The sequence below is a fragment of the Abramis brama genome (genome assembly GCF_963993115.1).
Source record: "Abramis brama genome assembly, chromosome: 3".
In the NCBI taxonomy this organism is placed as follows: Eukaryota; Metazoa; Chordata; class Actinopteri; order Cypriniformes; family Leuciscidae; genus Abramis; species Abramis brama.
The window spans coordinates 61,707,115-61,722,554 of record NC_139965.1 but is presented as its reverse complement, the minus strand read 5'-3'; the positions used below and the strand labels follow the sequence as shown (position 1 = coordinate 61,722,554).

At 36.1% G+C, this 15,440-nt stretch overlaps 1 protein-coding gene across 1 annotated transcript in view; it reads left to right on the top strand.

Moving 5' to 3' along the window:
* Nucleotides 1–8,657: 8,657 nt before the first annotated feature.
* Nucleotides 8,658–15,440, top strand: part of nsmaf (neutral sphingomyelinase (N-SMase) activation associated factor) — a 27,038-nt gene continuing 20,255 nt past the window's right edge. Inside the window, exons 1-12 of the mRNA XM_084108983.1 lie at nt 8,658–8,780; nt 10,076–10,165; nt 11,666–11,744; nt 11,812–11,876; nt 11,977–12,013; nt 12,086–12,136; nt 12,274–12,345; nt 13,103–13,150; nt 13,272–13,324; nt 13,918–14,047; nt 14,456–14,527; nt 14,624–14,732. Coding sequence (XP_083965109.1) covers nt 8,743–8,780; nt 10,076–10,165; nt 11,666–11,744; nt 11,812–11,876; nt 11,977–12,013; nt 12,086–12,136; nt 12,274–12,345; nt 13,103–13,150; nt 13,272–13,324; nt 13,918–14,047; nt 14,456–14,527; nt 14,624–14,732 — 844 coding nt within the window. The 5' untranslated portion in view covers nt 8,658–8,742. The remainder of the gene's footprint in view (nt 8,781–10,075; nt 10,166–11,665; nt 11,745–11,811; nt 11,877–11,976; nt 12,014–12,085; nt 12,137–12,273; nt 12,346–13,102; nt 13,151–13,271; nt 13,325–13,917; nt 14,048–14,455; nt 14,528–14,623; nt 14,733–15,440) is intronic.

Here is a 15,440-nt window from a genome sequence, read left to right as displayed (position 1 = left end):
TCGCTGCTGTCTGTCCCATAGAAGAACATGACAGCCAGCGTATGTTTTGGAACTTATTGGGGCTTACATGAACCACGTGACAGCCATAGCGGCGACATCAAAGAGTGTCGCAACTCTTTCTCTCTATGGCTCTGGATCACACTGTCAGAGAGTTTGGGAATACTAACACATAATTTATACACATAAAAACATGAGATCAGAGTTTTAAAATCGGAATTTTTAAAAGAGAACATTACATCAAGGTTGTTTAAACCAATGAGCAATAGGCTGTGTCGTCAGCAAGTCGTTTCCCATCATGCTTTTAGGCTTGTTCGACTTCATGCAGCTCTGCGCAGACCGATCGGCGGCTGACTTGAAGCAGTGCATGCCGGTTAGAAATTTTGTCCGACTTGATACAGCGCCGACGCCACGTGACTGTGACGTATGCCATCAAAGTACCGCGAGAGCAATTCGAGAGTAGCCGGAGAACTCATCCAGCGCAGCTTCTCAAGAGCGGCTGCACGAGCTCTGATGACGACACAGCTGTTCCACAGGTGTGTTCGACATCGGCTGCGGCTGGATGCAACTGATCGGCGAGAGTAGCCGCGTGCAGGCGGGGAGGAGCTGCAAACGGAGACGTGAAGTCGGACACTTTCTGGTTCCCGTAGTGACCGCTCACGTGGTGTTTGCATACTTTACCACAGCTGAAGTGAAATAAATGCAATATTTGCCAAATAATGTGTCAGAGACATTTTCATTAAATACTTTATGTACTGCTTCATACAGCGTCTGTTTGAACAAGAATAAAGTTCAACATAAGCTACTATCAATGAAGTGGAGTCTACGTTTTTTAATCAGTTTTATTTTGATAAACATGACACAATTTAACATCGCAACTACATAAAAAGAGTGTTTACTGTTATAAAAAAAACTGATTTGTGAGCTTTAGAGGAACTAAAGGTGTTTGAATAAACACGCAACACACGTGATCGTTGTCATGCGGTGAATCCGGCCAATGGTGGAACAGCTGTGTCGTCACCCGCCCTCGTGCAGCCCAGTGCAGCCGCTCTTGAGAAGCTGCGCTGGCTGAGTTCTCCGGCTACTCTCGAATCGCTCTCGCGGTACTTTGATGACACATGTCACAGTCACGTGGCGTCGGCGCTGGATCAAGTCGGACAAAATTTCTAACCGGCATGCACTGCTTCAAGTCAGCCGCCGATCGGTCTGCGCAGAGCTGCATGAAGTCGAACAAGCCTCACGACTGGCCGGATTCACCGCATGACTACGATCACGTGTGTTTCGTGTTTATTCGAATACCTTTAGTTCCTCTAAAGCTCACAAATCAGTTTTTTTATAACAGTAAACATATCTACTTTTCATGTAGTTGCAATGTTATATTGTGTCATGTTTATCAAATTAAAACTGATTCAAAAACGTAGACTCCACTTTCATTGATACTAGCTTATGTTGAACTTTATTCTTGTTCAAACAGACGCTGTATGAAGCAGCACATAAAGTATTGAATGAAAATGTCTCTGAAACATCTGTGTATTATTTGGCAAATATTGCATTTATTTCACTTCAGCTGTGGTAAATTATGCAAACACCACGCGAGAGGTCACTACGGGAACCAGAAAGTGTCCGACTTCACGTCTCCGTTTGCAGCTCCTCCCGCCTGCACGCGGCTACTCTCGCCGATCGGTCACATCCGGCCGCAGCCGATGTTGAACACACCTTTTGATCAGCGCAGTCGGTGGAGAGCAACTGCGCTCGCTGCAGTCGACACGTCCGCCTTGCGATCGCGAGAGTTTTTTGACATATGTCAGCATGACATCAGAGCAAGTCGGACCGCACTCGGACACATTTCTAACCGGCATGCATCTCGCGGTGATCACCGGTGATCGGTTCTGCGCAGATTTTCCAAAGGGTAGCCTATCTAATTCTATGGAAGCTTGTTTCCGCCACAGAATAAAACATTTTAAAAGATAATTGCGACTTTTTATCTCACAATTGCGAGTTTACATCTCGCTATTCTGACTTTATTTCTCACAATTGCGAGATATAAAGTCAGAATTGCGTGAAATAAAGTCGCAATTGCGTGTTATAGAGTCAGAATTCCGACTTTTTTTCTCACAATTGCGACTTTATATCACGCAATTCTGACTTTATAACATAATTGCGCAAGGGAAAAAAAGACAGACTTTTTTATTTGATTTCTTTTTTATCTCAGAATAGTTTATATCTCACAATTCTGACTTTATATCTCGCAATTGCGTGTTATAAAGTCAGAATTGCGAGATATAAACATGCAATTCTGAGAAAAAAAGTCAGAAATTCAAGTATATATCTCACAATTCTGACTTTATATCACGCAATTTTGGAAAAAAAAGTCAGAATTGTGAGATTAAAAAGTCGCAATACCTTTTTTATTTTTCACTCTGTGGCGGAAACAAGCTTCCATAAATTTCAGTGCCAGTTTTTTTTAATAAAAATCGTTATAGTTCAAAATGTAGAGCAGATATCGACTTTGTTTCTGGATCCAGTTAAAGCTGTCTGTGAATGTGTTGTGATGGAGTTGTTACTCATGAGGACGTTTTTCCTGGAAGGGTTAAACTTTCTTGATTTAGCACTTTAAAAAACACCTTTACAATAAATTGGATAAATAACTTTATTACTAAGCCCACATCTGGAATCTGATCCCTAATGTTATTTTTTCCAAACTTAAAACTCTTATTAACCTGTAATTATAATATGAAAATCCCTATCAAATTATCTCTTTTCCATATAGGCAAAAATGTTATTAGTTTGGTCCCTCATCTTTAATCACAATTCTACACCTCACTCTTATGATGCGGTATAATAAGGACCTGCTGTATAAACATAATAATAATTGATAGTTGGTTTAAAAATGATATTATTTTTGTATCTCAATTTTTCAATCAAAATGGTTAAATTTGTAATTATTCTGAGTTCTCGGTAAATTCCTGTTACTCACTGAAAAAAACAAGTCAAATTTACTTAATTTTTCTTTGGCAAGTTTTTGCACAAATATTTTTCAAAAATGATCGTAATTTTAACGGTAAAATACTGTAAAAATGCTACAGTGAAAAACTGTTAATTGGTTAACAGAAAGTTTCCGTACTATATACGGTAAATAACTGTGATAGATCTAATGGTACATTTAATGTAATTTTACTGTAAAATACCGTTAAATGTACAGTTTTTGAAAGTGAAAAAGAACAACTCATTGTATAATTTACAGTGAAAAACCGTAAATTGACATTCCCACAATTCCCTGTGTGACACTTCACATTTGATGTATTTTTGTTGAAATAACTGTTTCTTCACAGTTTTTTTCGTTTTTTCTAATCAGTTATGTACATTAGGGTTTTATGTTACATTTAATGTTGTTAAATTAATGTTTATTGCATTTTTAAAATTTCATGTGTGTTACCGTGATGGTGTGAATGACACTGTGCAGCTTCTATAGTATTAACTTTCTTGTGGAAGAGCTGCTTGTGATGAGCTTTGATTGATCATGTGACTATCATCACTGCTGTGATTGGTGGTTATCAGTGTATTACAATGGTACACAACAGATATTAATACTTCAATAGGACGGTAAATTCACATTATATCAGATAATAAAATACGGTTTATTACTGTAAATGTTAAGTTAAGTCTGTAAAACCAATAACGGGTTGCTACCGTATTTTTGACGGTAAAGTTCTGGCAACCACAGCTGCCGGTTTTTTACCGTAAAAATCACGGTTAAATTTTTTACAGTGTAAATTTCACATATGGAATTAAGTAAACTTAAGTAAAGTTAAGTGAAAGTATCAAATAAAGTAAGTAATTTTAACTTGGCTTGTACAAGGTTGAGTGATATCTATTTAGTTGAAGTTTCCTTTGGAATATATTTCACTCAAACAATAAATATTGAATATAATCACACTTTTAAAATATATGCTTTACTTAGAAACATCATTGAAATTAAACAATAGATATTGTGTGAGACAGCATATATTCATATCTGAAGTTATGTGAACGCATGCCGAGACGTCAATACTTGGTAGATAACACACAATAACGGGAACATTTGATGGATCGTTTGGTGTGTGAATGTCATTTTGAGTAGAAAATAAACTCCAAATGTCACAAAATGGCAAGTTACTGATCTAACAACATTAGCAGTGATGAAACAGTGTAAATACAGCTGGAAAACCGGCCTCATTAATTATTCATGCCCCAGTGCATGATGGGAACACCAGTATTAGAAAAGTTTAGTAATTTTACTTCATTTTATAACGTTGATATTTACGCTTGAATTGAGTACTAATATAGAATTTTTTTTATTCTTGTCTGAACTAACTTTTTCATGTAAATTACATCGTTTTTTCTGTAGTATTTACTTCACCACAGACTGATCTTTATCAGAGAGTTTCAGTTGTGGCTGATGCAGTGCAGGAGCTCTCGTGCTCTTTAAAGGAGTTTCTTTCTTTCATCTTTCTTTCATCTTTCTTTCAACTTTCTTTCAACTTTCTTTCATCTTTCTTTCATCTTTCTTTCATCTTTCTTTCATCTTTCTTTCATCTCTTCGTCGCTCAGTGGATCTATGTAAACATGCCTTTCCTCATCTCAATCAAAAAACAATAAGAAAACTCGAGTTTCAGGAGGAGTCTGTAAATGCCATGTGTAACTGGTTTTCACTGTTAAATGTCGCTGCAGATTTAGCAGCACAGTCCTGTAAAACCCTACAGTACAATACCGTATAATTAATTACAGCAGAAACAGATCAAAATACAGTCAAATATAGTAAAGTACTGTTTAGTCCAGGCAAAGCAGCGTTTTACGACAGATGAATTGTAAAATAATTTTTTGCAGCTTAGATCTTTTCTATGAGGTGTCCAGAACAACATACTAAAAGTCCTAAGAAATCCTAGTTGAGGAAATACGTTAAATTCTCATCAATCCGAGATGTGTGCCAATAAGGCCAGGCAACAGTTGTACACCCCAATGGGGCTATTTTTTCCTTTACTCCTATCAAAATGAAACTTTACTCAATGAAAGTACCCATGAAAAGTAAAAATTTTTGTATTACAAGTTTCTTTGAAAATGAATCTGAATATGCAAATGAGCTATACACTAATCGAATATGCCCAAAATACACCCGAATAGGCTTAATTTCTTCCTTTACTCCTACCACAATAAAACTTTACATAGGTAAAAGTATACATGAAAAGTAACTTTTTTTTGTATTACAAGTTTCTTTTGAAATGAATTTGAATATGCAAATGAGCGCCACACTTATTGAATATGTCCTAATTTGCATAGGCAGAAACACCATTCATATGTATGACAAATACATCGACCCAATCTTCATCCAATCATCGTCCAGCCAATGGGTGATGGCAAAGCTGCTTTTAGACTGGCCTCTAACCTGAAAACTGCCTGGCTTGGTAGTGCCTGCCAGGGGTATAACCCCCGCCGGTGTAGTCTTCAGGGTCACGGAGGCACACAAGCCTCCACCACGACAAGGTAGCAACAGGGGAGGTTTCTTTTTGGTTTTTTTTATTTTATTTTAGTTTTGTTTTAGTTTTTCTTTAACTAACCTAGATATTGCTGTTGCTAGCTTCTCATAACACTGCAAAGCTACTTTACAAACGGTGGAAGTCTGATGTGTGGCCGGCCTGGTCTGAAATACTTGCTAACTACAAAAAGAGAAGCAGTTTTGGTGTCTGGCAAAATTATTGTAAAGAGCTGGAATGTCTGGAAAGTGTGTCTATCTGGTTTTTCATCTGTCTTCTGTGTGAGAGTGAATCGTTTAGTTGGTAAGAATGACTTCTGCCTGTAATCTCGTAATCTTACCAACAATACCAATCATTTGTAAATCTACCAACCCAAAATTTAATCTCACCACGTTACTAATGACTAAGATGCTATTCTAAGTCTTTTTGTGGCAAGTGACCCAGGTGAGTGTGGCAAGTGACTTCAAATTGATCGTGTTTATGCATAGGTTAACTTACTGAATGGACATGAATGTGTTGGTTATTTGGCCCGTTTTTTCTACTTGTTACTTTATGGTTAAGTCAATTAGGCCTAGTGTTGAGCTCATTTGCATATTTAAAATAGATTTTTCAAAGAAACTTGTAAAACAAAAATGTTACTTTTCATGTATACTTTCACTGTGTGAAGTTTGATTATAGGAGTAAAGGAAAAAATAAGTCCATTAGGGTGTATTTTGGGCATATTTGATTAGTATATTGCTCATTTGCATATTCAAATTCATTTTCAAAGAAACTTCTAATACAAAATGTTTTACTTTTCTTGTAGACTTTCATTGTGTAAAGTTTTATTGTGGTAGGAGTAAAGTAAAAAATTAAGCCTATGCGGGTGTATTTTGGGTATAGCCTATATTCGATTAGTGTATAGCTAATTTGCATATTCAAATTCATTTTCAAAGAAACTTGTAATACAAAAATTTTTACTTTTCATGGGTACTTTCATTGAGTAAAGTTTCATTTTGATAGGAGTAAAGGAAAAAATAGCCCCATTGGGGTGTACAACTGTTGCCTGGCCTTACTGGCACACATCTCGGATTGATGAGAATTTAACATATTTCCTCAACTAGGATTTCTTAGGACTTTTAGTATGTTGTTCTGGACACCTCATAGAAATGATCTATGCTGAAAAAATATATTTTACAATTAGTTCTATTTTTGGCTCCAAAATGAGTTACTTTGCCTGGACTAGTTGTTTACAGTACTGATCTTGTGTACTGTAAATCGAAATACAGTAACTATGGCAACCATGCTGCCAGTAATACTGTAAAAATACAAGAAAACCGTTAACAATGACATTCCCTGGGAAAAGGTTTGGACATTACCTCACAAATACCGGAAAACTAACAAAACGAGAGAAATGACCTTTAAGTTCATTAGGTTTTAGATACAGCAAGTGTTCTCTCAAAAGATGTGAGAATGATGTTAATAGGATTTTTGGTTTTCATGAATGTATATTTATTCTTTATTCTATTCTTTTTTCTTTCTCTTTACTTGTATATTTATTTTATATATTGCACTGTATATTCTATTTTCCTATTTGTTGTAGTCTATTTGTTCAATATTATTATACTATAATAAATAAATAAATAAATAAATAAAACATACGGTTGAATAAAGATTAATAATAATAAAAAGAATAATAATAATAATAGAATTATTGATAAAGGGTGCCTGACCGGGCTGTTGAGGCTAGAAACTAAGAAATTAATAATAATTTATTAGATTACACTAATACACATTGTTTTAAACATGTTATTAAGAGTTATGCTTAATGTCCATTCTTCTGCCCCTAGACTTTACAGGAATATTACACTTGAAAAACACTTTAGGGTTACAATTTCTTTCAGATAAACTTTATTACCTTTTCGAAATAATGCGATTCGATGAGATTTCACTGATATTTTCAGTTCCATTTGTTTGCGAGTTGTCTCAGAGACACGCCCACATTAGGGGAATATCATGAATATTCATATAAGCGCCACCCAGTGGAACCAAATATAGGCTTGTCTGAGATGTCCGCGAGAGTAGGAGCTGCAGTGAGAGGAGGAGTGAAAGAAGAGCAGGCAAGACGGACAGTTCTCTCTTCTCCAGTGGATCTGACACCTGCGAGGTTAAAGATGGACATCGCGGGATTCACGGGATTCACGCTCGTGCACAATATTGCTGCTAATAAACTGGATGGAATTTAAGTTCTGTTGCTTTTATATGAAAATAAATATAATGAACAAGACACCCAAAGTAGCCTACTTATTTAATTCCATTCCAAATACATGTTTATCAATCTTTAATACAGACATGTGTTTTTTTTTTAAATTGTTTTTTTAAATAAAAATTACATTGCATAACCCATAGAGATCGCACTGTCAGATAGTTTGGGAATATTCACACATAACGTACAGTATACACATAAAACATGATATCAGAGTTTTAAAATCAAACATTTTAAAAGAGAACAATACATCACGTTTTTTTAAACCAATGAACATTAAGCTGTGTCGTCAGTAAGTCGTTTCGTTTCCCATCATGCTTTTGATCAGCGCAGTCGGTGGACTGCAGAATCCGACACGTGCGCCTTGCGATCGCAAGAGATTTTTGACATACGTCAGCATGACATCAAAGCAAGTCGGACTGCACTCGGACACATTTCTAACCGGCATGCATCTCGCGCTGATCACCGGTGATCGATTCTGCGCAGATTTTGCTCATCTCAAACAAGCCTATTGTCAAGAACTGAATATATTGCATCATCTGTCACTCTCAATAAAATGAAAAGAAATAAATATATTTTTCAGTATATACTTTATGATCAGTAAGACGAAGCCGTGGTTCTCAGTGACATTCTCTGAAATCACGGTAAACAACGGGTTAACGGGACTTATTTATTTTTATAAAAAGTTTTCATGAATTAATAATCACACAGGCAGAGGTCACGTGAGTGTTCTACAGTGGTTTAACCAATCATGATCAAGGAGCGGAATTATTATTATTTTTAAACAGAAAATCCCTTTTAGTCCCTTTACTGTATGAAGTATGGACGGTTGAACACAGATTTTAAAACAATAATTAAAAAATAAATAAATAAATCGTTGATTGTTATTGTTATTTCTCCGCGGCAGCGTGACAGCAGAGATGTGTCCATCGGTCACGTGGTTCTTCCTCTGTGTCCGAGCATTTCCGTGTTTACATACCCGGATCCCTCATGGCTTTCATCACGAAGAAGGATCGCGTTAAAGAAAGGTACTGTCACACTTCACCTGGCGTGTTTATTCCTTCAGCATGTTTTCCCTCAGGTCCGCGCAGTTTAACTCTCTGACTTCTGGCCTGTTGTGTCACTCCAGCTCGCGGGTCATTCGCCTCATAAACAGGCCAGTGAACGGACTAAACACGCAGCATTTATGATCCTAGCATATTTATGCGTTTCTTGGGGTGAATACTTCATTTAAGACCTTTATTAACACTTTCCTAGCATTATATGTAGAGAGAGAGAGAGAGAGAGACAGAGAGAGAGAGAGAGGGAGGGAGAGAGGTGTCCAGTTTATTTGTTTATTTCTAATAGTAAAGTTAAGACTCACTTTGTGTTTAGATGTTAGCTGAGCAGAAGACGTCTTTGTTTTAATCTTAATTTAGTGGTGTACTCTTAATTTTTTGAGAGAAAAGCAGTTTTGAAAAATATGAACGTCAACTGTTGAAGTCTGTCAATGTCACATGACCTCTGTCTCATTAATTATTCATTTGTTTACTTTTCGTCAGGCAAGTGTCTATAATTGCTTTCATTAAAGTCACCATGAAATCAGAATGGACCTTTTTTTATGCTGCAGTGTTTATTATTATATAATTTATAAAGTGCTCATCACTATTTATAACAAAAGGCGTTACAGATTCCTAGTGGAACTCGTAATTATAGCTTGTAAACTGGGAATTTTCTGAATCATAACATTAAAAACTTTGATTTGAAGCATAAAAATTTTGAAAATCAGACAAAAATGCAAAGGCACAAGACTGTAAACTTAACCGCTTTAGTGAGTGTATATATATATATATATATATATATATATATATATATATATATATATGTATATATATATATATAAACAATATATTGTAAGTTTATTGTAAAAACATGCATATATATATATATATACATATACATATACATATACATATTCAAGTATTTTGAGAGCGCAAGGCTAAGGTCTCGATTGGGTCATTCAGGAGTGGGCGGAGCTAAAGAGCTCTTGCCGCTTTTCTCGACTCTGATTGGTGGAACTTTCTCTACAGCATTATGGGTAATGTAGTTTTTCATCATGAAATCCTCCGTTAAACACATTTATTAAAAAAAATAAGTTGAAATAATGTGGCCTTGGAGATTCCCTATGGAGAAAATGATTGGAGTTTTTACCAGAAAAGAAAGACTGTATTGTACTGTATGTGTAATTAATATTCATTTAATTTGTAAGGTTCCCAACATCTTTGTTTCCTCTCTTGCCTCGTCCAGCGTCAAACACTTGTCATGTCCTCATGTTTCTGTGCAGATTCTCGCTGTTGTTGCTGGATCTGGAGGAACATTATTTTGAACAACACACTGCTTATAATCTGACCAACAGCAGTCCAGAGGCGGACAGGTGAGATACTGAGGACTGAGGACTGAACTCAATCGTGTATAAGTGAAATGCGTGAGGTTTGCAGAATACGACACTGAAAGAGTCTCCAAAAGAGTCAGTTCCTCGATGGCACTTGTTGTGTCAGACTTGTTTCTTGATTGATTTACTGTTCTTCAGGAATCAAATGTCCTGGCGATTTGGGACTTCACTTGTTTCATTACAGGATGAATCAGCATTTTTGAACGAATCTCTTTAATTAATGATTCAATGACTCACTCATAAAGAATTCACTCGTTTCATTACTGGATGAATCAGCGTTTTTTGAACGAATCTCTTGAATGAATGATTCAATGACTCACTCAAAGACTTCACTCGTTTCATTACTGGATGAATCAGCGTTTTTTGAACGAATCGCTTGAATGAATGATTCAATGACTCACTCATAAAGACTTCACTCGTTTCATTACTGGATGAATCAGCGTTTTTTGAACGAATCTCTTGAATGAATGATTCAATGACTCACTCAAAGACTTCACTCGTTTCATTACTGGATGAATCAGCGTTTTTTGAACGAATCTCTTGAATGAATGATTCAATGACTCACTCATAAAGACTTCACTCGTTTCATTACTGGATGAATCAGCGTTTTTTGAACGAATCTCTTGAATGAATGATTCAATGACTCACTCATAAAGACTTCACTCGTTTCATTACTGGATGAATCAGCGTTTTTTGAACGAATCTCTTGAATGAATGATTCAATGACTCACTCATAAAGACTTCACTCGTTTCATTACTGGATGAATCAGCGTTTTTTGAACGAATCTCTTGAATGAATGATTCAATGACAAACACATAACAGTCGCTTGTCTCCACCTACTGGTGTAACGATGTAATTGATACAATCTTTATATTAAACGTCAAGTTACTTTCAAAAATGATCATGATCATTTATAATGTTATCGGCTTGATAATATAATTTGTCCGATATATTAAAGTCAATAAATAATGTATTATTTCCTTTAGTTGAGACGCTTCAGATGCGACTGTTCAACATGATGGTTCTGAATTGCTTGAAATATGATTGGAATCACTTCAAAAAAGGAAAATACAGTTCAACGTCTGCAAGTCTGTCATATCGGCTGCATAAAATTATAATGAGAACATCATAATTGTGTGTTTGGGACGTGGATTTTAATGGTAAGACTTTTTATAATCAGGCTCTGAAAAATTATATAAAAATTTGGATTTAGATTTATCGGCCAATATATCGGTTATCGGCTTTCAAATATAAAGAGTTATCGGTATCGGTCAAAATGTTCATATCGGTGCATCTCTATTACATTTGATTTGAAACTTACTTTGTGACTGTTAAAAAAGTATGTTCTATAGAGTATAAATGTGTGTAGTATGAATGTAAACGCATGTTTTTGTGTTTTCTCCTGCTATTAAAACTAGCGGATGCTAACGGTCGTCTATGATATTCAACACGCTAATCTCTCTGTTTGTTTCAACACACAGACGAACCAGCGGCTCATTAAAAATCTGCTCTAAATCGGTGATCTTTGAAGCTGATGATGCGAAGGAGCCTATTTTAAAGGTATAATACTCATATTATCATCACGCTTGCTTTCATTCTCTACAATAATAAAACGTCTTTCCTGCAGATTCTCCTGAAAGACTGCGAAGGAATCGCGGCGCTGGAGGAGTCGGCTCACAACCCGTTTATAGAGTAATACTGAGAATGACTCAAATCAATCATTTCTTTTGTCGTTGTGAGTTTTGCAGACTTTCATCGTTCCTTTTCTTTCTCTCTGAATGTGTGTTTGCAGAAGTAAACCGGCCTGTATTCTTATAGAAACCAAGCAGGTGAGTGCGTCTCAGTTTCACTTCACTGTTTAATATCTGCAAAAGTTTCAACATTTAACCCTTTTTTGTCAGATTTATCTAATTAAAGAAGAAAATGTGGTCGCTCCATATAAATACGAAAGGGTGAGTTCATTTTTTTGTCTGAGAAAGATGTAAAGTGTGTAAGAAACAAGTTTGTTTTCAGTTTTGGCTCATTTCATTCACTGTAGGGAATATTATTTTTATACTGATGTATTGTTTGATTAATTGTTGCACGTTAGGGAGAAAGAAAGGTCACGTTCCAGTTGGAGGCGTCCAGGAAAACGGAGGATGTTGTTCAGATGTTGTTACAGGTTTGCCTTTTTCTTTCTCTTGAGATTTGTGAATTTTCTCTGGGACTTTAATCTTAACTCTCACTTTCCTGCTCTTTTTTATATTGCCTTTTTTTTTGTATCACATATTTTAATAATCATCATCATAAATTAGGTATCATTCGAAAGCCTATGAACTCAAAATCATTTTGAAATTGGACATTGCGTTACCATGGAAACGATACTCTAAATTATGTTATCAGGCTCCTCCCCTAGTGGGCGTCGCCAGGTTTCATATTACAACATTTATTTAAACTACTTTATAATCAAAACCATTTTCTAATCTTGACAAAATGCATATCCTCGAAAAGGTCTGAGTCTCAAGGTTCCATATTATGCGACTATTTATTCATAGAAGTGATATGTGGACAGAAATGTGTTAATTTGTTACAGGAAAATGCTTAAAACAAAATTCAGTGGGATGCGTGTCACCCGGTGGACATGTTTGGTAAAGCGTCTAAACAAAATCTCATAGGAACTTTAATTTTTGTGATATCAACTTCAAATTTGGAACATAGCTTGGTTAGACATATGGCTTTGATTTTATAGAAACTTCAGAGTAAAAATAATTGAGTAAAATATATATTTTATATAAAATAAAACATGTATTTTTCACTCGTCTTTAAAACAAGACTTCGGTCTAATTCCAAAGCATTCTTGAATTACAACCGTTTTATTTTGTATAGTGATGTTCATGTCTGTTCTCATACAGTAAAGTTAATAACTGCTGTTTCTACAGTTGCACAGAGCGTCGTGTCTGGATAAACTGGGCGATCAGACGGCCATGGTCAGTACAATCAAATAAAATTCCATACGTAATTATTTGCTTCCTTTTTTGAGGATCTGTGTGTGATCTGTGTGTGATCTGTGTGTGATCTGTGTGTGATCTGTGTGTGTTTCTGCTGAAGATTGCAGCTATATTGCAGTCCCGGTTGGCAAGAACGTGTTTTGATAAGAACAGGTGAGAATATTCATTCCTCCAGTTGTTGATGATCTCAGAGTAGAAATAGCAGTGAATGTATTTCCCAAATCAACAGGTTACAGTATTCAGATTGTTTGCAGTTGTGAATATAATGCTTGTAGAGATGCACCGATATGAACATTTTGGCCGATAACCGATAATTATTTATATTTGAAAGGCGATAACCAATATATTGGCCGATAAATCTAAATTGTTACATAATTTTTGAGAGCCTGATTACAAAAACAAGTCTCACCATTAAAATCCACGTCCCAAACACACAATTATGATGCTCTCATTATGATTTTATGCAGCCGATATGACAGACTTGCAGACGTTGAACTGTATTTTCCTTTTTTGAAGTGATTTCAATCATATTTCAAGCAATTCAAAGCCATCATGTTGAACAGTCGCATCTGAAGCGTCTCAGCTGGAGGAAATAATACATTATTCATCAGCTTTAATATATCGAACAAATTCTCTTATCGGGCCGATAATGATAACATTAAAAATGAACATTTATCGGCTGATACCGATATGGTGGCCGATATATGGTGCATCCCTACTCATGCGTTATCTTTCTTCGGCTGCAGTTTTCAGGACGTGAGCGAAGTCCTGCACATGGAGTGTGTGGCGGAAACGGTTTCTCCTTTGGTGACGAACGCGGGTCACGTTTGCATCACCGATCGCAATCTTTACTTCCAGCCTCTGAACGGCTATCCGGTGAGCTTCCTCTCTGCGATATGAGCGTCAGTCTGCTGATGTGTGTTCATGCGCTTCATTACGCTGTGTGTGTTAGTGTGTTTTCTCAGGTCACTGATGCACAAACACAGTTTTATAACCTAATTTTCCTTGCATGCACATTAAGAAAATTAGATTTTCTTTAAGAACAATTGTTTCAAACATTAATGCATTAATGTTATTTCATGTCAATAAAACATGTGATGCTCGATTTGGTTTATATTTGCGCCCTCTTGTGGGTATAGGAGACAATACAGCACTTTTCCCTCTGACATTAAGCATTGCCTTTAGAATTCGACTGTAATTAAAATGTTGCTAATATTTAATAAAGTTGCATGTTTTCAGCCATGTTGACAGTTCGTCTCACGTGTGTTTCTGTGTTTGTGAAAGGATCCAGTGGTTCAGATCGAGTTGCACAGCGTGAGACGCATCTACAAACGCAGACACGGACTGAGGCCTTTGGTGAGGGATACTCTTCATTCTTTAATTCGTCTTCAGTTTCGTGTCTGTTATTTACCGTGTGTGTGTGTGTGTGTGTGTGTGTGTGTGTGTGTTCAGGGCCTCGAGGTGTTCTGCACAGAGGATGATCTGCGCTCTGATATATACCTGAAGTTCTACAGCACTAAAGAGAGAGACGAGCTTTACTACTACATTGCAACTTTCCTCGGTAGGCTTTATTTGTACGAGTGTGTTTGTCAAGGGCTGTTGTAATGTCGTATCACATTAGGACAAGTTGTTTTAACCCCTTGACTGCCACCCCCCTTTTTGAGAATAGACGCTATCCGAATGCTTTGGAAAATAGACATAAGTTTAGTCTTGTTTTAAAGGAGACACAGATTATGCAACACTTCATACAATTCAATTCTGAAAAAGTTAGGGAAGTTTAAATGTACTGTAAATCAAATGTGCTGTACTAAATATTTATTATTTTATATAGAATATATTTTTACTTTTAAAGCTACTATAAAATCAAAGCCGTATATCAGACCAAGTCATGTTCCCAATTTGAAGTTTTTTTTTAGATTTTGTTAATGCGCTTTACCAAACATGTCCACCGGGTGACACACACATTCCATTGAAATTTGTTTTGATGCATTTTCCTGTAACAAATTAATACATTTCTGTCCAAATATCACTTCTGTCACCAAATATGGAACATTGAGACTCAGACCTTTCCGACGATATGCGTTTTGTCAAGATTAGAAAAGGTTTTGATTATAAAGTAGTTAATATAAATATTGTAATATGACACCTGGCGACGCCCACTAGGGGAGGAGCCTGTTAAAATAATTTACAGTACCGTTCCATGGTAACACAAAGTCCAATTTCAAAACTGCTTTCACAGGATGAATTTTGAGTTCGTAAGCTTTCGAAT